Source organism: Lissotriton helveticus, chromosome 1_1 (genome assembly GCF_964261635.1).
Source record: "Lissotriton helveticus chromosome 1_1, aLisHel1.1, whole genome shotgun sequence".
Lineage (NCBI taxonomy): Eukaryota > Metazoa > Chordata > Amphibia > Caudata > Salamandridae > Lissotriton > Lissotriton helveticus.
Genome location: NC_136057.1, coordinates 514,745,961 through 514,766,768, shown reverse-complemented (window position 1 = coordinate 514,766,768; position 20,808 = coordinate 514,745,961). Strand labels below are relative to the sequence as shown.

The 20,808-nt window shown below is 45.6% G+C and overlaps 1 protein-coding gene across 1 annotated transcript in view; it reads right to left on the bottom strand.

The window, feature by feature from the left end:
- NDUFA9 (NADH:ubiquinone oxidoreductase subunit A9) overlaps nt 1-20,808 on the bottom strand; it is a 178,155-nt gene that overhangs the window by 143,535 nt on the left and 13,812 nt on the right. Inside the window, exon 2 of the mRNA XM_078673981.1 lies at nt 15,930-16,100. Within this exon, the coding sequence (XP_078530107.1) occupies nt 15,930-16,100 (171 nt within the window). The remainder of the gene's footprint in view (nt 1-15,929; nt 16,101-20,808) is intronic.

Genomic DNA, 20,808 nt, shown 5'->3' with positions numbered 1-20,808 from the left:
ACAGCAACATTCTCTCTCCCTTTTGCAGAGAGTGAAGGGTAGGCAACGCAAACCTTTAACACGTCGTACCGATTTCGTTCCTCATTGATTGATTGTTTGCCCGAACACTGACTGTTTGGGAATAAGTTCTTTTTGGAGGTATTCTCTATTTTTGCAAACGAGCACGGAAGTCGCCATACTCTAGTCTTTGCAAGTAGTGAAGGGTAGGTAATGCGGACCTTTGTCCCCGTTGTAATCTGTCATACCTATCTACTCCCCACTGGTTGATACGCCAGTTTCACTCGGACCATTTACTAGAGGAACGTCATCTGGCCCGACCAGAGAACACCCCTAGTGAAAAGGGACACATACACTAATAACTAAGTGATCACTGTAACCTGTTAACAGAAGCTTTAGCATGAAACAACCTGGAAAGAAAGGAATAGGAAAACGAAATCAGTAGGCCACTGATGAACATGAACTTTTTATTTAAAAATAACGAACAAGAAACGATAACAATACGTAATAATAAAACCTATTAAATGCTCTAGAAACAATAAAACATTAGAAATAAGAACGGTAAACTGTAGAAAATGCAAGTCAGCAGAACATCCGCCCCCACTCTGGAAACTTCCAAAGCGGGGCAGGGTTGCGGCCACGCCCAGCCAAAGGCAACCCATATAAGGCGGGTCCTGCTGCCAACAGTCGGCCAGGAAATCGTAACATAGGGTGGAGCCGGAGGAGAGACAGGGGCCAGCGGGACCCAGCCAGGGGATCGCCTTGATCACACTGGAGAGTTGTAGGGGGGGGAATGTCTCCTCGACCCTTCTCTCTCTCCCCCAGTCCGGCCACAGCAGCCCTTGAGAGTTGCAGGTAGTCCCGCCACATGCTCCCCCGGTCCGGCCACCAACGGGCTGGGGCCGACGAGATCCGGCTACAGCCGATAAACCAAGGAACCCGTTCATGGGGCCAGAGCAAGGGGCGTCCGGCCGACATCCACCGGAAGCCCGGCCCAAAGACAGACGGGACATTTTTTCCTTTTCTCCTTCGTAATAGCAGCGACAACACGCCAGACGCCACTTCTTTCTTTTCTCCTCCGTAATAGCAGCGACCACACGCCAGGCACCACTTCTTTCTTGAAAAATGGCTTTGACAACACTGGGGGGGGATGTCTTGCACATGCCTCCGACCCCCCCTCGTCCTCATCGCCGCCGGCCATAACAAATGTCAAGCGAGGCGCCGTGGGGTGCACTGGGAGGGAGAGACGGTGCGAACAGGCCTCTCCCGCCTCCTCAGGTGGAGGCTTCCCAATTGCACCCTCAACGCTCCAGGCGCCCGGAAAAGGGTTCGTCCACTATGGCGATGCCGCAACGCCTCATCCAGCAGGTTGGAGCCCATCCGCTCGTTTGACCCCGCGATTGCTGGCGGCTGCCGAACTCCCAAGATGGCGGTCGACCCGGCAAGAGTGGGCCCAGCATGCAGGTATGGCCTGGTCCCTTGTTGACTCCACCGTCGTAGTTCTCCACAACCTTGAAGATTCTAGAGGAGCCGCGGGAGTCCCCGACTCCCGCAAATACCCCCGATGGGGAATAACTGCCATGATTGCCCACGGAACGATGGAAATGTAGCCGCAGGACGTCGGCGCTTCAATGCTGGCGCCAGCCTCAGTTTGAATGACTAGAATCTTGCCGACCACAGTTCGGATCAGTTCCGGTGAAAGCACAGTATGACCCGGCAGGAACGTTGTTGCCTCCCTCCCCTTTTTGACTGATGGTTCAAACCACCGATCCTTTCTTTTGCCCTTTAACTGAACTTTTGGACTGCCAAGAGAAGCTCTGAGCCAACCACGAGCTAATAGACATTTAGACTATGCCTGGTTCTGCCTCACTGCACCCAAAATGGCGCCGATGCAAATGAAACTCTCACACTCCTTATTGTACCCCGATTGCTCAGCCTTGGTGTCATAGAATATGTATGAAGTTTTTAAACTTTTAGATTGATATAGGATGTGTACTGATTGTGAGTTCGAAACAATGGATGGATATAGGATGTATACTGTCAGCTCGAACAATGAATTGACATGAGATGGGTACCGATTAGGTGTTCGGACAACGAAGGACCATGAATTTGCGTAAGATGGGTACCGATTGAACATTCGGACAATGAATTGTTGTTGAGTTTGGCGCATCATGATTATTGAAAGTTCGAAATGTTGATGTTTATGATATTCGCTCGCGCTAAAAGATTCAATATGATTTCATTGCGCTTTTCGCACTTTATGTAAGAAATAAAACGACCACCGACTCCATTAAAGTTTTTTTCTAATGAAGTATCCTCACATCTACAGTTTCAGCCTGCTCCGTGGCTGGTCCACAGGAGAGTAGTCCTGTATTTATGCACCGACATTCTTATTAAAGAGTTTTGAGAAGGCAACTATAGTCGTCCGTATAACTTGATAAAGTTTTGAATGAATGATCCCTATTTTTTCGATATAACTAGAATAAAGACGGAATGACTAAGCTCGATTAGATAAAAGGTTGAAAAGTATAGTACGTAGAAATATTGCAAATAGGAAGGGTCAAATTTTAGTTGTGTATTTCTTCCTTTTTATACAGCCATAGGCAACAGCTAAAGATCCTGGTATTTCGCCTATACTTTATATGCTACCTGCATAAGAAAAGTCACGCTAAGGGTCCACCTGGGCTTAAGCGCCCCAGTTGGCAGTAACTGCATCCTGTGGAAATAGACCGAGTACGCAGTAAGTAAAAGCCTTTCTGGGTTTATGCGCGCTAGTGTGTCTATCAATGTAGCCTCCTGCTCTCCCCTCCCTTCTTTTCCCTCCTCTCTGCAGGTCACCTCGGAATGCCGACTAATGTACGAAGAAGGTGATCCAGCGGACGACGAGACAGGAAAAAGGGTCTAATTATAGTATCTAACCGCGGCAAACCCCGAATAAAGCGAAAAGGAATAATGTACACACTTGATCAAGCATTCTTACAGTCGACTAAGTAGGAAAAGGTCTAGGGTATTTCGAGGTAAGGGTTACACAAGTATCCTCCGCCGAGAGGACTAGGGATATTACCAATGTTTGAAATCCTACTGCCCCCTTTTTTCCTTCCTTTCGCATCCTCATAGACATATAACTGAAAGCTGCCCCATTGCCCTCCAATTGACACCAACGGTTGTCTCAGCCTGGAAACGCACTTGCTAAAATGACTCGAATAAACCTCCGTGAGCATTAGCCCGACCAGGTTAGTTTATGGCCAGTTGCCAAAGGCGTAAGTATGTACAATCAAAATCATCAGTAAAAGGCAGCCAACGGATAAAGGATAAGAAACAGGTAAAAAGAGCTCAGGACAATAAGTATGCGCAGCATGCAGAAAAAGATAATTGTGGCCAATAACTGTTTTATGTTTTGTCTTGGATCTTTGTATGTAATATTTGTACTGTCTTCCCCGTCCGAGTTTGTGTGCACATGATGTATGGATCTACGTCGTCTCTCCGCGTGTGTTTACGCATTATTTAACCCCTGCAGTTCTATGTTGTGTGCGCACTGAATGAACCATTATTGTACACGTCTCTCTCTCTCCGCGACATACGTGCACCGAATGGTTCGTTTAGAAGTGCGACTCTCTCTCTCTCTCTCTCTCTCTCACTCTCTCTCTCTCTCTCTCCCCCTCTCTCTCTCTCTCCAAAAACCCCCCTGTTTTCCTCTTCTTGTATAGTGACGTTGTGCCCCTCCGGCGCAAAACATAATTGGATTTCCTCGAACGCAAAGGTGTTCAACAAAATTGACCAAACCCAAAACGATTGTGACTCGCCATATTACTACCTCCCCTTTCTGCAAACGATAGAACCCAAGTTGGTACTAAAGGAAAGGACAGGTAAGACGACGGATGTCCCCTAATCTGGCCTGTTATAAAGAGAACTCTAACGTCAATGGTCTTCTGTTTTAGAAATGCGATCTCCAATGCCACGATTGCCCCACCCCCCCGCACCTAAGTGCGGGCGTCCAGAGTACCCCCCTTCTCCCCATCGACCCCAGCTCCCTGTCCAAAGCACCCACGCGACCCTGGTCAACCCCAGACCCATGCAGCTACCCACGAAATGTAATTTGAGGACCTCGATTAACGGTCCTCCCCCAGGAAAGCCATGTTTTACATCCACCACTCCCCTTCTTCATGATGATAATACCCCTGCTTGCAAGAATTAGCCGACCCCGAAGGAAGATGTAGTATTGTCGATACTTGGGTTAAAGGGAAGAACGAGTCTCTACATAAGGACTCGATTTTTTTTTTGTAACGTAATACATTGTGTACAAAAGCCAAATTTTTCTTATCGTATGTCACGAATGAATAACAAGCCAGCCTATAATCAATATGCAATGCCCTTCTCCAGACTCCATAAGTGACGACCTCTGACTGTGACCGATGAACTTATCCCCCACCTACTCAGGAATGGGGAAGGAATTGAGATGTATATCTGTTCTCTCGACCAGTTTTCTAAAACTTGTTTTTCCCCCATTCAAAGATACAATCACCGGAGGAGAGGAGCTGGACGTGACGCACAGCCTGGCCACAGATCATGGAGCACGTGTGACGACCAAAGGTGGAGCCGCAGAGCAACGTGACGTGGGACGAGGCATAACTTTCAAACTCAGCAGATGGAGGAATGAAGGGCTGCCTTGAAGCCCTCGACTCGCTGACCCTCTTGTGCCTGAAGTCCCCGTCCCCTTTTTTAGTCCGATTATTGGGCTTGCCTGCTCATCATCCTTTGCTCCCTTGGTCCCTTGGTGTGTTCAAAGATCTGGCCCCACTCCGCCCTCTCTTCCCTCGATTATTCAACAACATCTTTCATATAAACTTTGACTATGGACTGGGATTTTGCCACGAAAGACAAGAAAGACACGCAGGTGCCCAGCATAGGGCACCCCTAAGAAAATGAGTTAGGAAACAGGACTGTGATCTAACAGCAAAGGACTGATCGCACCCTGCAACGTGTAAGGACGATTCCGAGCTGGACTTATAGCTCCACCGCCGGTGCTCAGCAGCGCCAACAAAAGAAGACGGACTCTGTTAAAAGACATTGCGACAAAGACCCTCCCCCTTTCCAGAACTTTCTACTCGCCCCTTGACTAAATTACTTGTATCGAATTGAATACCTCCCTCAACCATTTTGTATTACCTTTTAGGAAATGTTTCATCGGTCACTCGTGTGGTTAGGTTTTCCAAAAATTCCCTATAATACTGACAAGCCGGAAGGTATCAGAACGTTCTTTCTGTACGTGATGCCACTAGAGAGAAAAATGTGAACTTGATTTGTATGTATCGGAACATTTTTCCTTGATTCTACACCGACTAAATATTATGCAGATTTCTAGGCTTGTATAAAGGAGCCCAACAGACATAGATTGACACGCATTGTATTCTGCCTATCACATCGACTATGTAGAAACTGAACGTGCTTATGTAAAAAGTGGGGACTGTTAAAATTAGCAATATGTATGTACATAAGCGGCGTTCATTTGTGTTCTCAGTGCCCCTTGATGTAAACAGAACAAATATCGCTAAAACTCTGACTATGTTGTCTCCCTAGCATTGACCCATGCACACACGTACGCGACAGCCATTTTAGGTACCATGGTCTCCCTGTTCACGATCTCTCATCAGCGCCCTTCCCTGACCCTGCGAGCACCCCCCCGTGTACCCTGACTGCCCCCGCTCCCTCATGCCCAAGTCATGAGCCCTCCCCTCCCGCATGACTCTGTCCCTAAAGAATCGCACCCCGCGCCTGACCAACACCTCCTTCCCGCCCTTGAATACCCCTCTTGTGATCAACCCTTCCACAGCACTCGATTGTCCACACTGACCCTCCCTTTCATGAATATCTCTCCTTTTGATGACCTCTTCCTCTGAGCCTGAATGTTTGCACGGACCACTGGTCATCCCTTAGCCTGAGGATACAGTTTATTGCCCACTACTTTATGCACTCGTCTCTCTTGGAAGAAGCTACTATTGATCATGGCCACCCCACCCCCTGAGACTCGATCAGACACACACATTCCAATGGAAATCAGCAGAACACTCAGCTGCGTGACAGCCCCTCCTCTTGCATGGAGGATAAGGGCCCGTACTGTAGCCACGTGTTGAAATACCTTCATACTATACAATGTATTGATTGTAATATAGGATGCCTGTGTGTCACGAACCTGTGTATAAAAGGCGAAACCTCAGAGAACTTGTTAGAGCACCTCCCGAAGACACCATGCGAGTGTCCCAAAGGACAGGCTCTCCTCATGAGTAATAAACCCTGTTCTTGTTTTCCTACTTCCAGTGCCCGTCTCTTTATTTGGTAACTATTCAAGAAGGAAACGAAGAGTCGCCCTGCGCCAGCAGCCTGGGCATCCGGGGCGTTATGGGCTGACTTTTTCCACACTTCCGGTGCAAGGAAAACTCCTCCCACTACTCTAAATGCAGCCAAGGTATATTCAGCTCAGCTCTGAGACATCCAGAAAGGGCCAGTTACACCTCAACACCCCCAGTGACTGTCTACAGTGAGTGCACATCCCCAGCCCCCGGTCACTTCAAAATCAGACAGTCAATCAACTAACAGGCAGAGGCACACAGAATGGTTAAACAAGAAAATGCCTACTTTCTAAAAGTGCCATTTTCAAATACATCAGTGGTTACCAAACTTTTTGACTCCTGAGAACCGCATTGAGTCAGTACTGGAAGCTGGGGACCCCCAAGTAAATTGTACAATTTAAATTTCAAACATTAAAACAGCAATTCACAAAAAAAACACAAACACACCAAAAAAATACTCTAATTACTAAAGATTTTCATATTTTATATTGAAAAAAATAGCAAAAATGGAACAATTCTAATGGGATGGTTGGTGCTGCATCTCAGCGACTAACTTTTCAATGCTTGGTTTTATTTCGCGGTACGAGGCTCCTGCTTCTGCCAGGGCCAGACTGGAAATCCAAAGGAGCTCTGGCAAATGCTGTCAGAGCAGTCCCTGTATGATGCACACCAGCTGCAGCGACTGAGCCTGACCACTACAAAGGGAGTTGGGGGGGCGGGGCGGGGGGGCCAGGGGGGGAAATCACACACTAAGAAAATGTGGGTGAAAATGTTGCATTCTACACCACATTTGTCATTATATATTTAATTGGTTTAGCTTTTAAAGCAGCAAATGTTGACCTTACAGTGCAACAGGATACAACAATCTTTATTGGGGCTTTTCAATGATTCCCTCACTATTACCCTCCAACAGTGCCTCTCCTCTTTACACGTTATCCATACTGGTAGGCATTTTTAAGAGTGCTTGGTCTGGAGAAGCACAAACCCAGGATTCAGAATATAACACAGTGGTTAGATTTGACTTAACTTACTAACTTGTACATTGCAGTTTGCATGCAGCTCTCTGATGGCAGTTCATAGCAAACTGTGCTAGATGACGATTGTAACTTTTGTACTGAACGGTAACAAAAGAATCTCTATGCAGTAGGTATATTAACCATCTGCGCTTTCTTAGATGAGTCAAAGCTGCCACCCTTACAAAAGTCATCTCTCTCCAGCAGGTACATTAATCACCTGAGTTATCTTGACACTTTTATTGCTGCCCTACAACTGCTTATTATACACGGAACTTTGCAGTACTTTTAAAACTGCTGCTTGCGGACTCTCTTGGAACGAGTCAAGGACCCCTGGTGGGCCAAGGACCACAGTTTGGGAACCACTGAAATACATAATTAAAAAAAAAAAAAAACATCTTTACTAAAATATGTGTTATTAAATTCAGAGTTCAGAGAGCCTAAACTTTATTTCTCCATCTTGTCCCAATGGGAAGTTATACTTGTAAGATGTTACAAAGTATCTCCTATGTTATCCTATGGGGCAGATAGCCTTTCAATAGTGAAAAACTAAATATACCGTATTTCACTAACAGGACATGCCACACACACCAGTACATGTCCTACCTTTTACATACACTGCACTCTGCCCATGGGGGGTACCATCAGCCTATCATAGGGGTGACTTACAAGTAAGAAAAGGGAAGGTTAGGGCTTGCCAGGACAACGTGGCAGTTCAAAACTGCGCACAGACACTGCAGCGGTAAAGTGCCCAAAGCATCTAAGCCAGCAAAAAGGAAATCTAGCACAACACACCAAAGATGCCAAAGCTTTACACCCCCTCTCTATAGAGTCTATTTTGTTTCTTTTTTCTTAAGACAATCTCTAGCAGACAGCCCAAGCTGTCGACACAGTTCAAAAAAGGCGATAGGAAATCAACTTAGTCAAAAGACTTCTATAGCATCCTATTTCAGCAATGTGCTTCCTAGCTCTTTTCATTTCCTCTTCCCAGATATAAAAACGTCAAAAATTATCAAACTAGAGCAATGCAGAGACTAGGGAGAGAACTTCTCAAAAGCCCAAATTCGCTGCAGAACAAAGAAAACTGTTTGAATATTTACATTTCAATAATTAACAGATAAGATACAATCAATTCAGATAGACAAATGCTGCTAATTTTAAAAAGAAAAAATAAATTTAAGTATAATTGCACTCCGCTCAAAACTTCACAAATAACTGCTTCCCAGTTGATTAGCGAAGAATCTGTTTATTGAGAAAAATGGTCAAGAACCCTTTCATTACAACCTCCATGGGCACCAGAACTTCCGTCAGATACCAACATGAATCAGTTTAAAAGCATTTGAGCGATCCAGAGGAACGCACAGGATGTTGAATGACGAAACACATGCAATTACATTGCATGCCTCAACAATGCTTTGTTTACCATGACCATATCTTTACCACGCATGCCTTTGCAACAAATTTCGTTGTAAAGGCATGATTAGTAAAGACATATGCGTGGTAAAGGTTACACCCCAGCCCCTACCCTAGGCCCTCAAACCCAGCTCTACAACTACCCCTACCCCAGCCCTAAAACCACCCCAGCAGCCCCCACCATGAGCACTAAAACTGGCCCCCCAGCCCTAGAAACCACACCAATTCCATCCCTAAAACCAGAAAACTACTCACCAAGTCACGCCTGATCCTTCCCTTTCCTCCCAATCTCGTCCGGGCAGAAAGTCCCTCTTCAACTCTCACTCCCCACCTGTTCCTCGGAGTCTAGAGCGCGGACTGCCTTTACCACGCATATGCTTTACAACGAAAATCGTTGCAAAGGCAAGCGTGGTAAAGGTATATGTGTGGTAAACGCAATTGTGTGGTAGAAGCAATAGTGGTAAGGCTGGTGTTGTAATGGCACGTGTGGTTCAGTTCGCGTGGTTAATGCCTTTTCGCAAGCACAGACAACATAGTCATCAAGACTGTGAAAGGTGTTATCTAGCAACTTCACTGTACAACTTTTCATTCTGCAACTACAACAGACACCCAACTTGCACCAATCCATGCTGCACTTTCGCTCTGAGCAATTGACCATATGGACATTATTTCTGTAACTTCATTTATGATAAGGATGTTTCCCTTGAGATAATTGGGGGGGAAAATGAGCATAAGAAGACTTCAGTAGGCAGTGGACTAAACTGTCCAGTTTTTTGACTGCCAAGACACCATGTAACAGGAAAGCATTAGGGGCCTAATTGCGACTTTTGGTGGTGCGAGGGCAGACGGCACCCCACTGCGGCGCCCCCGCATTAGTTGCCACCACCTGCACGTCAGATTACAACTTGAAGGAGGAAATCTCCTCCATTGTAAGAGACATGCACTGCTATACTTGGGCTATGAAAGCCCATTTGGAAGTGTTGCCATTTGTTTCCTTGTAGCACTCTAGGCACAGGGAGGTGCCTGGCTCCCAAGTCACTCTTCACCTCTTTTAGTTCCTTGTAGCGCAGTAGGCGCAGGGAGGTGCCTGGCTCCCGGTCTTGGTTGGCCGTATTATTAGGTGGTCTGCATCAGACTTTCTAGTATTGTTTTTTTAGATGCCATTCAGGATTTAACTATTATTTGGTAGTGTACCGTTTCTCCTTACCTTGCTTTTCTTGTTACACTCTGTGAGAGGAGAAACGGGGCTCGCTGGGGGTTGTCTGCCTCCCCTCTTTTTTATTCCTTCTTGGCCACTAGCCACGCCCTTAGAGGTAGTGTTAGAATTGGGGGCCTCTGGTTGGCACAGGTAGGTACTTGTGACAAGTAGTGACCCTCTCCTCTAGTCAGGGCAAGGGAATTACTCTCTCAAAATAACCCCTGCTCAACCTCTAGGCGGCGAGCGCGAGCAGTCAAGGCTTATTTCAGAGGCGATGTAAGTTATGCAGTTTTGACCATATACAGTAACCCAGTGACAACACTACAAATGGACACCACACAGGTTTTATATAAAAAATAAGTATACTTTATATAGAGTTATCACAAGACCAATAAACGACAAAAAGAATCCACAGTACTATTAAGTTTCAAGAGTTCAGGTTAAAAAGGCTTAATTCAAGGTTCTGTGCGAGTCGGTAGCCTTGTCCGGCTACAGCGTTGCTGAAAAGAACACAGAGTCTAACAAATCCAGCGGACCTCAGCGGTCCGGGCCCACTCAAATGTCGACAGACTCCGTCACTGTACCTTTTCCTTGAGGCGGCCGGCACGGATGTGCGAGCCGGTTCCGGAGGTCGTCGCTGTGTAGAAAAAGAAAGTGTTGCTGGTCACGGTGTCCTTCCAGTCGTGTTGCAGACTACGGCTCGTTGACGGCGTCGAGACGGAGTTGGTGAGCTCAAAGCTTGCGTTGTTCGAGGCGGACGTTGCTCGTTGCGGTGCTTCCAGCTTTACGGTGCGGCGACAGAGCCGGAGTTCGGGAGCTGGCGTCGATCAGTCCGGACAGTGGTGCAAGTCGGGCGGTGTGTCGCAAAGCGTGCGAGGCGGTGCCCAACTCCGGTGCGGTAATAGGACTCGAAGTCAGCAGCAGTGACCGCATCGGTCAGACCAGTTCGATTCGGTGTAGCGAGACGTTGCACGTCGCGGTGTCCTTCCAGTCGCAGGCTACGGCTCCTTGACGGTGTCAGGACGGAGTCGGTGAGCGCAGAGCTTGTGTTGTTCAAGGTGGACGTTGCTTGGTGCGGGGCCTCAAGGACACTGGGCCGGTCGTGAGAGTCGGTCACAGCTCCCTGCCTCTGTAGCCACTGGTTTCCAGCAGCAATTCACAAAAGCTGGTGAAGTCCACTGGTCCTGGGACTTCGGTCAGGGGGCAAGCTCTCTTCCAAGCCCTTGGAGATCTTTGCACAAGTTGAAAAGAAAAGTCCACAAAGTCTCTCCCCTCCCTTTGACAGCAAGGCAACCACTGCAGGCCAATCCCCAAGCAGCACTTCACCTTGGGAATAGTCTCTCCTCAGTTTCTTCAGGTTCCTTCTCCTCAGCAGAGGTTTTGTCTTGTCAGTTGCAAGAGTGATCTAATTTCATGGGATCAGGGTCCCAATACTTATACCCCAAAATCCTTTGTACTCTGAGGGGAGAGGGGCCTGTGCCTAGTCCAAACCAGTTCTGAAGCACTCCGTTTACCAGACTTCTCCTTCCCTTTCACAGCACAGGGCAGGCACATCGGACGCCCCTCAGGAGGTGGAGCCAGCATTGTGGAAGGCAAGTACAGTCCTGGAGCACTTTGTTGACAGTCTTCCTTCTCTTCGTTCAGTGTGCAGCGCAGAGACATCAGACGCACCACAGGGGGTGGAGCCGGCATTGTAGAGGGAAGGCCCAGCCCTATGCAGGTCCCAGGTGCCCCCCCCCCGCACCTCCCATCTAGAAGCAGATCTCTCTATTCACCTCCGGGCTGCCCAGCCTGTCTCCTGGAATTCCCCAGCCCTGTCACACACAAACCCAGACAAGGAATACACAACCTCGCAGAGGCAGGCTCAAATGGTTAGGCAAGCAAATACCTACTTTCTAAAGCAAACACAGAATATTAAAATAAACTTTACTAAAAAAAGTATTTTATTATTCTGAGCCCAGGCATACTAAACTCGAATTTCTACCATGTTCTCGGAGTCTGCTAGGATTATAAAGTGTAACAATTCTAACAGCCCATTCTGGACTATTGAGAACAGGTAGCCTTGCAATAGTGAAAAACGAAAATGGCTGTAATTCACTATTAGGACATGCCTCACACATCAGGGCTTGTCCTACCTTATACTTACAATGCACCCTGCCTTGGGTCTACCATAGGGGTGACTAATATGAAGAAAAGGGAAGGTTCAGGGACTGGCAAGTAGGTGCACTGGCCCAGTCAGCATGACAGTACCAGAATGCATGCAGGCTGTGCAATGGCAGACCTTAGACACATTTTACAAGGCCGCTTCTGTGGGTGGCACAACCAGTGCTGCAAGCCCACTAGCGGCATTTGGATTTACACGCCCTGGGCACACTCAGTGCACTGTACTAGGGTCTGACAAGTACACCAAATATCCAGTTATGGATCCACTAATCAATACATCAATTTTGGGAGCACTCACACTGTGGCACTGGACAGCAGTGGCACAGTGCCCAACGCATCTAACACCAGCAAAAACACATGAGGCAACAGCAAAAAATGGAAGGGAGACCCACGCCAATGGTGCTAAGTCTAACAGGCGGGCTATAAAACTATGGCAGGTGCGCGGCCTCTGCGGATTTCTCCTTTGCTGTAAGAGACACGCACTTTTATAGTTGGACTCTGAAAGCCCATTTGGAAGTGTTGCCATTTGATTCCTTGAAGGGCTCTAGGCGCAGGGAAGTGCCTCACTCTTCACCTCATTTAGTTCCTTGTAGCGAACTAGGAGCAGGGAGGTGCCTGGCTCCCTGCCTCGGTTGGCAGCCATTTAGGTGGTCTGCCTCCGACTTTCTAGTATTGTTTTTTTAAAATGCCAGTCGGGTTTTTAACTTTTATTTGGTAGTGTGCGGCTTCTCCATAACTTGTGGTTTTTTTTTGCACTGTTGGAGAGGAGAAACGGGGCTTGCAGGGAGTGGTCTGTCTCTCCTCTGTTTTTTTCCTTCTTGGCCAATAGCCATGGCTTTAGAGGCGGGCTATAAAACTATGGCATCTGAGCGGCCGTACACCGAAGGTGCGCCAAAGGCAAGCATGTCTACACTTGGACGACGCCAGGGGCTCTACCCCCTGCCTGTTTTCCTGGGGAATTAGTTTTCTACTCGACTGCCAAAATATTAGCGCTTCGACTGCCTGTGGCTAAGGAATGCCTACATTCGATTAAGCTTGGCTCTGGGGATAAGGGCGGTGGTAAGTGCAAATTTCTTTTTAATACTCTACCTACGCCGATGGAACGTAAAGAAAGAGGTTCCCGGGGTATGGATGATACAAAATGTTTATTTTAAATTGTAGGTCTCCAAGTAAACATAAATTTGAGATCCTAGATTTGCTGAGTATGCAACAGCCGGCAGCCCTATTTCTGGTAGAAACTTGGTTACATGCTCAATGTGCATTATAAGTCTTGGATGCGGTCCCTGAAGGATATGTCTTGTTGAGACTGGACAGACCAAATCAAAAGGGGGAGGGCTGGCAATGATTTTTTAAAGTGAGTTTCAATGTAAGCTAACGGAAATCACCATCTCGGGCTGTGAATCAGCCCTCTTTTCTTTATCGCTCACTTGTTCCCATTGCATAACAGGCCTCCTGATATATCATACTTCGGGAAAAGCCAGGGCTTTTTCAAACGCCCTGGTGGATATTTTTCTTTCCTGTGTCATTAGTTATTCAACATTTATTGTATTAGGGGACATTAACCTGCATATGGAAGAGTCCCAATGCCCTTCAATATCGTCTATCGTGAAGGACCTTGGGGTTCTGGAGATGTCTAAGTTGGTTCACTATCCCACGCATATTGGGATGCATACCATAGACCCCATTTTTGCTAAAGGCAATTACATAAAAGTTAATCCCGTGGCTCCGGAGGCCTGGTCTGATCATTTTATAACCCATCAGCTTCCGTGGACCTTCCTAATAAAGTTGCATCTGGAAAACAAATACGCAAATAGTCGCTAGTTACCCCGTAGCCTTTTACCGCCAAATTGGCTAGAAACACTCCTATACTAGATACTTGCCCGCAGACTGCCAATAAACAAATATTTGCTCTAGCTCCTTTGAAGACTGGGAACAACATACAACATAATCCAACGGCCAAATGGTTTAATCAAGAACTTCTGGAGCACAAATGGGACTGTAAAGGGTTGCAACGCCTCTGGAGAAAAGGCTATAAGCTGGAGGAGAAAGTCACCTATCCAAAAGCACTAAATAATCATAAATAGTTTTTAACAAGCATTTGCAATGCAATAGGTCTCGCATTTGCGCGCGTTTCAGCTATTGGCATTGTAAATAACAATTCTGCTACAGTGCCTCTTTCAAACGCGGTTGTGCCGGCACTGGAATGAGAACGTCACAAGGTTCCTGCACGGCGTGGACTGTAACATCCATGCCGTGCAGGAACTCGTGTGCATGCGCACCAGGGGTGTGGCACATGTTGTGTCCCATGTGTGCATCCACAGGGCGTGTGGCACCAGGGGGCACTGTAGGGCCCTTTTTGTTTCCTTTACGCCACTGTTTTCATGGTGGAACTGCATTGAAAACCGTGGCGGAAAGCCAACTCGTATTATGTTTGACGGGACTACGGCGGTCCCTCCAAGCATATTGCGACTTCTGGACGGCCACAGCACCGCCAAGGAATGCGGTTCCCTGACAGCGGTCAGACCGCCCAAGTCATAATGGGGCGTTCGGACCGCCGGTGCAGCGGTGGCTGCACCGCCACCATGAGTCTGGCGGTTCTCAGACCGCCAGACTCATGACTGGGCCTTAAGTTTTTGAGTCCAGTTTTGATACAAGACACACTGTAGGCAGGTATTCATCTTGCACTCTTACCCAGGTGTGTTCAAAATAGACTTGAATTGAAAGTAAATTAGACTAGGATTTAACTGTCTTAGGAGAATGAAAGAACAGAAGGTCAGCAACAACACGTAATCCTTTTGTCTAAACAATTTAATGTTGTTATAAAAATAACCAAAATTAAGTTCCACACTTGTTATTGCAAGAGAGCTATACATTATAATTGTTCCTGAACATTATGATAAAATTAGGCTTGGTTTACAGTGACTAACTGTTACTAATTCTGCCTTTTGAACTTAATAAAATTGATTCAGTGCCTACTATTCTTTTTTGCCTAGAATTGTCTCATAAGTATCACTTCCCCTGAAGTGGAGGTAGCAGAGGAAATATGAAGTGCTAGGTTTACAGAGAGGTATAGGAAACATCTTTTCAGCAGGAGAATAAATGAGAGCATCATCTGTTGCCAACTTTGAGTTTTGAAAATAATATAATTAAGGCTTAAGGATTGCCCAAGCATGAATCGTGTTAATTAATACGAAGTAAAATACATTTTGAATACTCTAGCTGTTACATATTTAGGAATATACAAATGCAAAATAAAATCACCTACATATATATTACCTTATAATTCTGGTACCTTAAAAGTTTAAGAATTTGCCAGCTGCTTGACAAGCAAAGAATAAAGCCTGGTGAATGTAAATTATATTTTTCAAAGCAGTCAATGTATCTTAAGAATATCTGTAAATAGGGAGAAGACTAGGAACAGGGAACAGGATAATGCAGCAACAGACTCGAAAACTACCTTGCCACCAGTTTTTTTCTACTGGGTTAAAACAAAATATTCAGAATATCAACCACTGAAGAAGAAATGCCATTGAACCAAATGTCAGTTTAATAGAAAATGAAACACAGACATGGCGCTGAGGCACTACATTACGTGTGCATTTTTTAACAAGTCAAAAAGCCTCATTAAATTGGAGTACAAGCAAACAAAAAACAAAATCAGGCAGGACACACAAAGTCAGACTTTGCTTGCAAAGCACTGCATGAGTTTAAAGAAGATAGAGTGGAGGTGTGGTCTACATGGGGTTAAAAACCCAGATATCAATTACATATTTTATTAAATGAAAGAGGAAACCTTACCAAGTCTGTTGACGACATATCGGCCCAAAAATCCTGTTGCTCCAAAGACTGTTGCAACTGTGCCACTGACTGAAGACCTACCACCTTTTCCTTTAGGGACAACGGCATGGTGAATCTTTCGCTGCTGCAATGCTATGGGAACATATCTCACTGCAAGTGCACTCCCTGTCCCTATATAAGGCAAAATAAATAATTCATTAATAGGATCACAGAAGACAAATAGAAAGAATCCAATTAATAGTTGAGTAGGCAAACTCTCAAACATACCCCAACTTCTTCCTGTACACTTCATATTCCCTAAGTACTGTGCACACTACAGAGCTTTTATTGAACAAAATATTGCTTTCACTGAAGAAACTATACCCCAACACATATAAAAGTAATTTAAAAAAAAATCAGTTAACCATACTAACTAGCTCCTTTCAGCATGTCAGTTGTTTTCGCTCATACGTAATATCAACAACACATTAAATCCTCAAGAACCGAAGCATCCTACAACACCTCCCCATCCCATCTCCACTGCTGAGCCCTTTTCCCCCTTTTTGCTATTTCGGGCAGTTCATGATCAAGCAGTCACAACCTTTTTCCCACAAACATATTTAGGCCAAATTTGCATCCCTTTTCCCCATGTCAGGGATTCTATTGGTACCTTTGGATTGATATTGGTACCCAGGGTTTATGCATAGCCCTGGAGGGATCCAAGAATATAGCAATTTTGGGGGAGTCAGGGATCATGGGAGGTACAAAACGGGAAATAACGCTAAGCAAGAAAGTGTATTTTTTTTCTATATAAAAAAAGGTCATCAACAAAAGGCTTGCTGTGCCAATATAAACCTCTTCCCGGATTTCAGGAACAGGCAGGGTGGCAGTTAATGGTGTAAATTGTTGTGATACCCATGACCGAACCCAGAAAGCTATACAATTCTGAATAATAGACAACATTTGGAATTCAGAAACGGGCGATTAGTGTAGATTGCAACAATACGTTTCTTCAGGAAAAGCATGAGCAATCAAAATCTAATGGATCATAAGTAAGGGAAAAAAAGCGAAATAGGTGACATTTTTAATCTGTAATATTTTGCCCCAACACCCAATTTAATAAAGTAATTTAAGCTACGATATTCAGACTCTTCTGCTTGCAAAGATATACAGTGTTTGTTGGTTTTCAAAACATGCAATGCCGAGAACCACCAACAGAGTTACAGTTTAAAATATTTTTTCATTGTGTATCGCCTATGTATCAATTCATATGGTCTAATGAAGATTTTACCTTTCATATATACCCTTAGTGGCGATGTGGGTAGCTGCGATGTTTGGGCCCAGCTATCATCCAGGGAGATCTACCAACCCAAGACATTTCTGAAAACTAGAAACCAGGGAAGTCTCAAAATGTGTTGAGCATTATGCAAATAAAGTGGAACCACAAAGATGTTCATTGAAATTCATTTGGAGCGTCAAAACCACTCATATTAAGAATGTAAGAGGGAGATTGTTCAATCCTGTATTTGAAACTACTTATCATAGGGGAAAAATTGGATAATGAGTGTGGAAGCAAGCAGCTGGGGTGTTGAAGTAAGAGAAAAGAGTAGTTGGTATTGTATGGATCCAGAGCGTGGAAACCAGAGGAGCAAATATATTCTGTTATACAGAAGTGCTTGCATGTGCTTGGGCAGCTGAGCATTTCTGAATGTTTTTAGAGGGGACAAGATTTATACTATGAATAGATCACAAACCTCTGGTAAATATGATATCTCCTAGTTGTAAGTGATCTTTAATAACAAAACTGGTCAGACTTGCGGCTAAGTTGCAAGCTTTTCAGTATAATGTTGAGTACATTTCCGGCACGAATAACATTAAAGTTAACTGTATGTCTTGGCTGCCTTTCTCAATAGGAGTGGCTGAAGAGCGCGTGGAAGTGAGTGAGCTGGTCTTAAATGTAAGGTATGTTCCATTTGTCGGGGAAAGCACTGAAGAATGCATCCCTAACAGAGTGAATTGCTGAGATGAATAAGGATGTACCCATGAATGCTGTGCTAAGTTACATCATTCATGGGTGGCCGGATCAGCATAAGACAAAGAGAGCATTGAGTGGGTATTCTAAAGTGCAGGTTGAGCTGGCCCTACAGGGGTGATAAAATAATACTCCTGTCTGATATATGGATTACATTGTTGAATCGTGTCCTTGATGGTCATTTGGGTATGTCAAGTACCAAAAGGTGCACCGTATTACTGATGAGTATTGATGGATTCAATTGTAGCTAAACTAGTCCTTGTAAGGGCCGGACTGGCCACAGCGGGTATTGAGCGTTTCCCCGGGAGTCTGTGTGCCGGTTTTGTTACTGGGGACGGTTTTGCAGTGATGTTGCAATATCTGTATTGTCTCTTTAAGCACCTTTACAAATCTTTCCACTGCGCCATTGCTTTCAGGGTGATAAAACGCTGCCTTCTAATGCTTGATCCCTCTCTCTCACAAAAAAAAATCCACCACCCGGGAGGTAAATTGGACCTCATTATCTAATAAAATGGATACAGGAAAACCTTCACGTTCAAAGAGTTCATCCAGAAAGCCAACCAGTACTCCAGATTCAACTAAATTGGGCTACCTTTATCTCAGGCCATCTCAAAAACATATATTAAGGCAAACTAATACATACCGGTCAGTCCTGAGAATTCAATTTGACCGGACCTAAAGTATCCACAGCAAGGTCCACCAGCTTGTTGTAACCATCGGCTGGGTCCTTCACTTCAGGATCCCATCACAACACACACACTCTGACCCAATCACCAACACTCAATCACAAACTACCCTCACCATAGGCATATCCACGGCTGGCCGCTAGTATGCTTCTATGACTCTTTCCTTGGTTTTAGAAACATCCATGTGAGTAGCATGAGCGTTACCCACCAATCTGTCTCTCAAACAACCAGGTGCAACTAATTTGCTGTCCCACATGAGGAGACCATCAATCACTGTCAATTCTTCCCGGACCTGCCAAAACCCTGTAAGCTCCTCTTCACAATTACGTTTCTCACCCCAGATGGCTTGTACTTTAGCCATTACCTATTGTAATATATGATCATTATCTAAACTTGGTATCCATTCAGTTTCTGAAACCAAACCTTCACTAATCTCACAGAGATTTAACTCCTCTTCAAACACCTGTCCAGCAAAGAAATCACAGTCCTCCGACACACAAGGATCCTTAGCTATTTTGGTCTCATCCCCACACAGCCTGGAAAGGCAATCAGCCAAATCCTTCTTCGAACAAGGTTAGTAAGAGACTTTGAACTCTAACTCCTGCAGGGCTACTACCCACTTTCTTATGCAATGAGTTACAAAATCAATGCCTTTCTTGGTGAAAACTTCTCGCAAAGGCTTGTGATCAGGTAATACCTCAATGCTCTTATCCTACAGATATTTCCTCAGTTTGTGCACCACCAAATAGACACCTAGAGCTTCTTTCTCTACAACTGGGTAATTGCCTTCAGCTCCTCTCAAAGGTCGGGATATTAATAAGATGGTTTTCTCTATTCTTGGCACTTACTGTAACAAGAATGCACCTAACCCATTTGAGCTCGAATCAGTCATTACATACAGGACCCTGGAGGGATCAATACTTGCCAAATTAGGGGCCTCATTCAAATGTTTCTTAATCATTTCAAACTCTTCATTGCACGCTTGACACCACTCAAATTCACTCCCTTTCTTGAGTAGCCCTCGCATGCATTCAGTTTTCTGGGCAAACTTTGAAATAAACTTATTGCAGAACTCAGCCATCCCCAGAAATTTTACCAACTCAGCCCTGTTTTTTGGAGGACACAAATTACAGATGGCATAAACTAACGAAGTATTACACTTAATTTCAGATGCAGATACCAAGTGTTCTAAATATTCAATTTCTTGAACATCAAATTTACACTTGCCCACCCTGCATGTGAGTTCAGACTCCAATAACTTCCCCAACACTTCTGCCAACCTCTCATCATTTTCTTTGAGATCAACCCCAAAAACCAAAACATCGTCCTGATAGATCTTGACACCATCAACTCCCTTCAGAATACCCTCCATTCACCCCTGAAACACTGATACCACAGATATAAGTCTGAAGAGCATTCTTAGAAACTTGAAGGTAACAAATGGTGTAACATTTGGAGGAGCTACGCGCGCACCCGAGATGGCCGCGTGAGCACAGGGCTCCCGAGGACCCTCGCTGCCTCCCGCATTTATCCTGGATGATATCCTGATTTGACGGAAGGTCATTGAAGACACAACCCGGCTGATGTACTAGCAGGTTTTTGGGTCGGAATCGGACACAGGGTCCCCGAGCTTTGCCGTCTTGAAATCTGGGGCCTTCTCCATCGCACAGCCTGGACATGGAGTTGTAGCAGTGCCCAGGTCGTAATTTAACAACAACGGCTTGAGGGGATCAGACCACAGCCTCACTTCACTTTCGGTTTCGTTTCTCCAGCGCACTGTCTCCCATCTGTGGTGTGTCTGTTGATCGGACGAGCTCTGCTGCCAGCTCATCGAGCTTAGAGCTATAGACTGTTTGGCTGTGGACTCAACTTGGCCCAACTTTGCCTCCTGTATTCTTGTGTGTGAATTTTAAGGAGCCATTTGGACCAGATCCCAAGCCTCCCTCTGGGGCACCCGGCTCACCATGACGGGCAAGCCCGAGGGTGAAAAACGGAAAGTCAAGACCACTCTCCGTGGAGGTTCAACCCAGACGAATGTCATGGATCGCTACACACTTTCTAAAGGATCCCCTGGAGGCGCACCTACGGCCCGGGAAGAGGCTGTCGATGATCCTGCTGCATTGGCGGAATTAACGCTACAAGACGTGATGGGCGCCATTGCTGGTATTCAGTCTTCCATTGG